Here is a 2843-nt window from a genome sequence, read left to right as displayed (position 1 = left end):
GTGGCATGTGTAAAGACATTCGAGCGAGACCGTTGCCAGTGCTGCTGGACTGGCTCCTGTGCAGGTGGCACGTAAAATACACCATTTTGAGCGTGGCCATTGCCAGTACCACCTGACTGGCCTTCGTGCTGGTGGCACGTAAAAGCACCCACTACACTCTCGGAGTGGTTGGTGTTAGGAAGGGCATCCAGCTGTAGAAACTCTGCCAAATCAGACTGGAGCCTGGTGTAGCCATCGGGTCCACCAGTCCTCAGTCAAATTGTCCAACCCATGCTAGCATGGAAAGCGGACGTTAAACAATGATGATGATGATGAATAATTAATGTTTCCTTCTTGAGCCATGCCAGGCTCATGGGGGCCGGTTTCCCAGTTTCAATGACGTATATATTCCCCACCTGAATGGGATGCCAGTCTGTCATAGGATTACTCATTTTTGCGAGCTGAGTGGATTGGAGCAATGTGAAACAAAGTGTTTTGCTCAAGAACACAACGTGTCATCCTGTCCAGGAATTGAAATCACAATGTTACGATCATGAGTCCAACACCATAGCCACACTAAGCTACACGCCTCTACTTACAAGCAACCCTATTTGATGGCATATAAAACACAATTTAAAAAAAAAAAGTCTCTGAAAAATCACCCTGGGTCTTCTATGCAAAGCTGAACCTACATCACATGCTTTAATCTACTAAAATATTTTTTCCTGCAATTTAGGAGTGTTTCCCTACATCTGAGGTGTTAGTCTTGCCTTAAACCAATTTTTGTTTCACTAACTTGACCAAACGGTACATTTAGAGTAGTGAGAATGTATCATTTCTTTTGAAAATATGTGAAGTATGTTTATTTCTAAGCAAACAAATATCGAATGGAATTGGTTTTTAAATAAAAGTCAACATGAGCTGAAAAGGTTTTAAACACAAAACAAATCCACTTAGATAATAAATTTCTAATCCCTGTACTTTCAAATAACGTCCCCCATTAGTAAGAATCTGTAATTTATCAAATAGACAGAGATAACAACCACAGTATATGAAAGTATGAGTGATCAAAATTTCGAGTCACAGTTTTAAAACTTGTAAGTAGTTTTACATCATTCCAATAAACAAGACAGGATGAAAAACGGACACTCATCTCCCTTCATAGCTAGGTAGCTATGGAGTTGATATTGTTTTTCATTCTTCTGGGGGTGAATAAAATAAATACCTGGAATGCATTAAATCAGCTAGACTCTCCCCTAGATCTGTTTGCCTTGTACCTATCTTAGAAAATCCTCATTAGCTTTCTTGTATACTTCATTGTTTTCATGTCTCTGTTTTATTGTTATATTTCATGGGAACTTTCCTCACTCTAATGTATCTCTGGCTATAATACTGGATCCATTAAGTGGCCATAGAAACTCCCTTTCATCAGTAGCAGACTACAAAGCTGCATAACAAGTGATACATATAACGAGCTTACATATTTTAATATTCATATACAGAAACCACAACACACACACACGTATATTAGAAGTAATAGAATAGAAAAGGCAGAAATCAAACAGCTCAATCGAGCAGAGTTTGTAAATTTTTACTGAGGAAAGGTTTGCTAAATAAATGCGCTTTTCTGAATGCCGTTTGTGATATGGTCGGTCATACTACTTTAGATATGAAGGAAAATATTCTATACCTGGGCAAACTGAAATGTTTTAAATGTGAATTACTGCTGGATATTAAAATAAATTTTAGCACTGAGAAGGAAACCAATTATCCTCAATTTAGTTTTGTCAACAGAGGATTTGCAGTTTCCTTGAAAGTTCAACAGTGATTACTGTGTCCTATATAACAGCAAGTTGGATTCTTGAAGTTTGGAGCTGTTCATGAGAAGTGGGATGGTGATGTGTTTTATTCCTTCTTTCTTTTTTTTTTTTCTGGAAATAAGTAATGGTTGAAGAGAGAGTGAGCCACAAAGGTTTGTCAATCAATGAGGTTCAATCAGTTTACATCTCACCCAAGAAGAAATTTCTCACCTTTCCATGGCCAGCTCAACATTACAACCATCTTGTTCAGTTCAAAATCCTTGTTGTATCACTTTGGATGGATCTCACCTGGCAAGAATACATAATCATCTATTGCTAATGTTGCATCTAAGAAAATTAGCTTTATCTATTCAATTCTAACAACCATATATCTTTCAGAAATCACAGAAAAAAAAAATTCATTGGTGAACTATATCTCATATATCTACTCTATCTTTAGATTATCTACACGCTAAATCAAACATCATTGTCTCTATTCCACAACTGAAATTGCATATACATCAAGTTTTACAGCTCAATGCCTTTAGAAATAGTCACTTCAAAGACCTCACTACCACCATTTCCTTTACAACCAACACAGCCTAATAATTTGTGTAACATTTACATACTATCATTGTATCTTCTATTTGGGTCCACCACACAACACTCTTATCACTGCCTAGCCACAACTGGAACAAACCACTATCACAATATCTTCATTTCTGTTTCTGATGGCATAGTTTAAAAGGGAGATCAATACGCCTGATATCTTTCCTACACTTCACTCTCATAGCAAGTCCAAACAGCAAAAAGATTAATGGGCAGAACAGAAAATCCAGTAACACTTAACAGAAGCAGTTTAACAAATAAAATTATTTATTATAAGTTATTTTAAACTTACCTTGATAATGTTTCACTAGATAAATCACCGTCATCTTCAGTTATAGTATCTCCTAAAAGAGCAATAAAATTGTATTTTAAATCTATCAATAAATATATATGGGTGTAGAAGTGGCTGTGTGGTGAGAGAGAGAGAGATAGAGAGGGGGAGAGAGAGAGATAGAG

The 2843-nt window shown here is 36.6% G+C and overlaps 1 protein-coding gene across 1 annotated transcript in view; it reads right to left on the bottom strand.

Moving 5' to 3' along the window:
• Positions 1-2843, bottom strand: part of LOC106874864 (protein phosphatase methylesterase 1) — a 22305-nt gene that overhangs the window by 11909 nt on the left and 7553 nt on the right. Inside the window, exons 5-6 of the mRNA XM_052971502.1 lie at positions 2680-2731; positions 1812-1910 (exon numbers count right to left, since the gene is read on the bottom strand). Of these exons, the coding sequence (XP_052827462.1) occupies positions 1812-1910; positions 2680-2731 (151 nt within the window). The remainder of the gene's footprint in view (positions 1-1811; positions 1911-2679; positions 2732-2843) is intronic.

The sequence above is a fragment of the Octopus bimaculoides genome, chromosome 11, assembly GCF_001194135.2.
Source record: "Octopus bimaculoides isolate UCB-OBI-ISO-001 chromosome 11, ASM119413v2, whole genome shotgun sequence".
NCBI lineage: Eukaryota > Metazoa > Mollusca > Cephalopoda > Octopoda > Octopodidae > Octopus > Octopus bimaculoides.
Note: the sequence above shows the minus strand (reverse complement) of the source record. Positions and strands in the feature narration are given on the sequence as shown.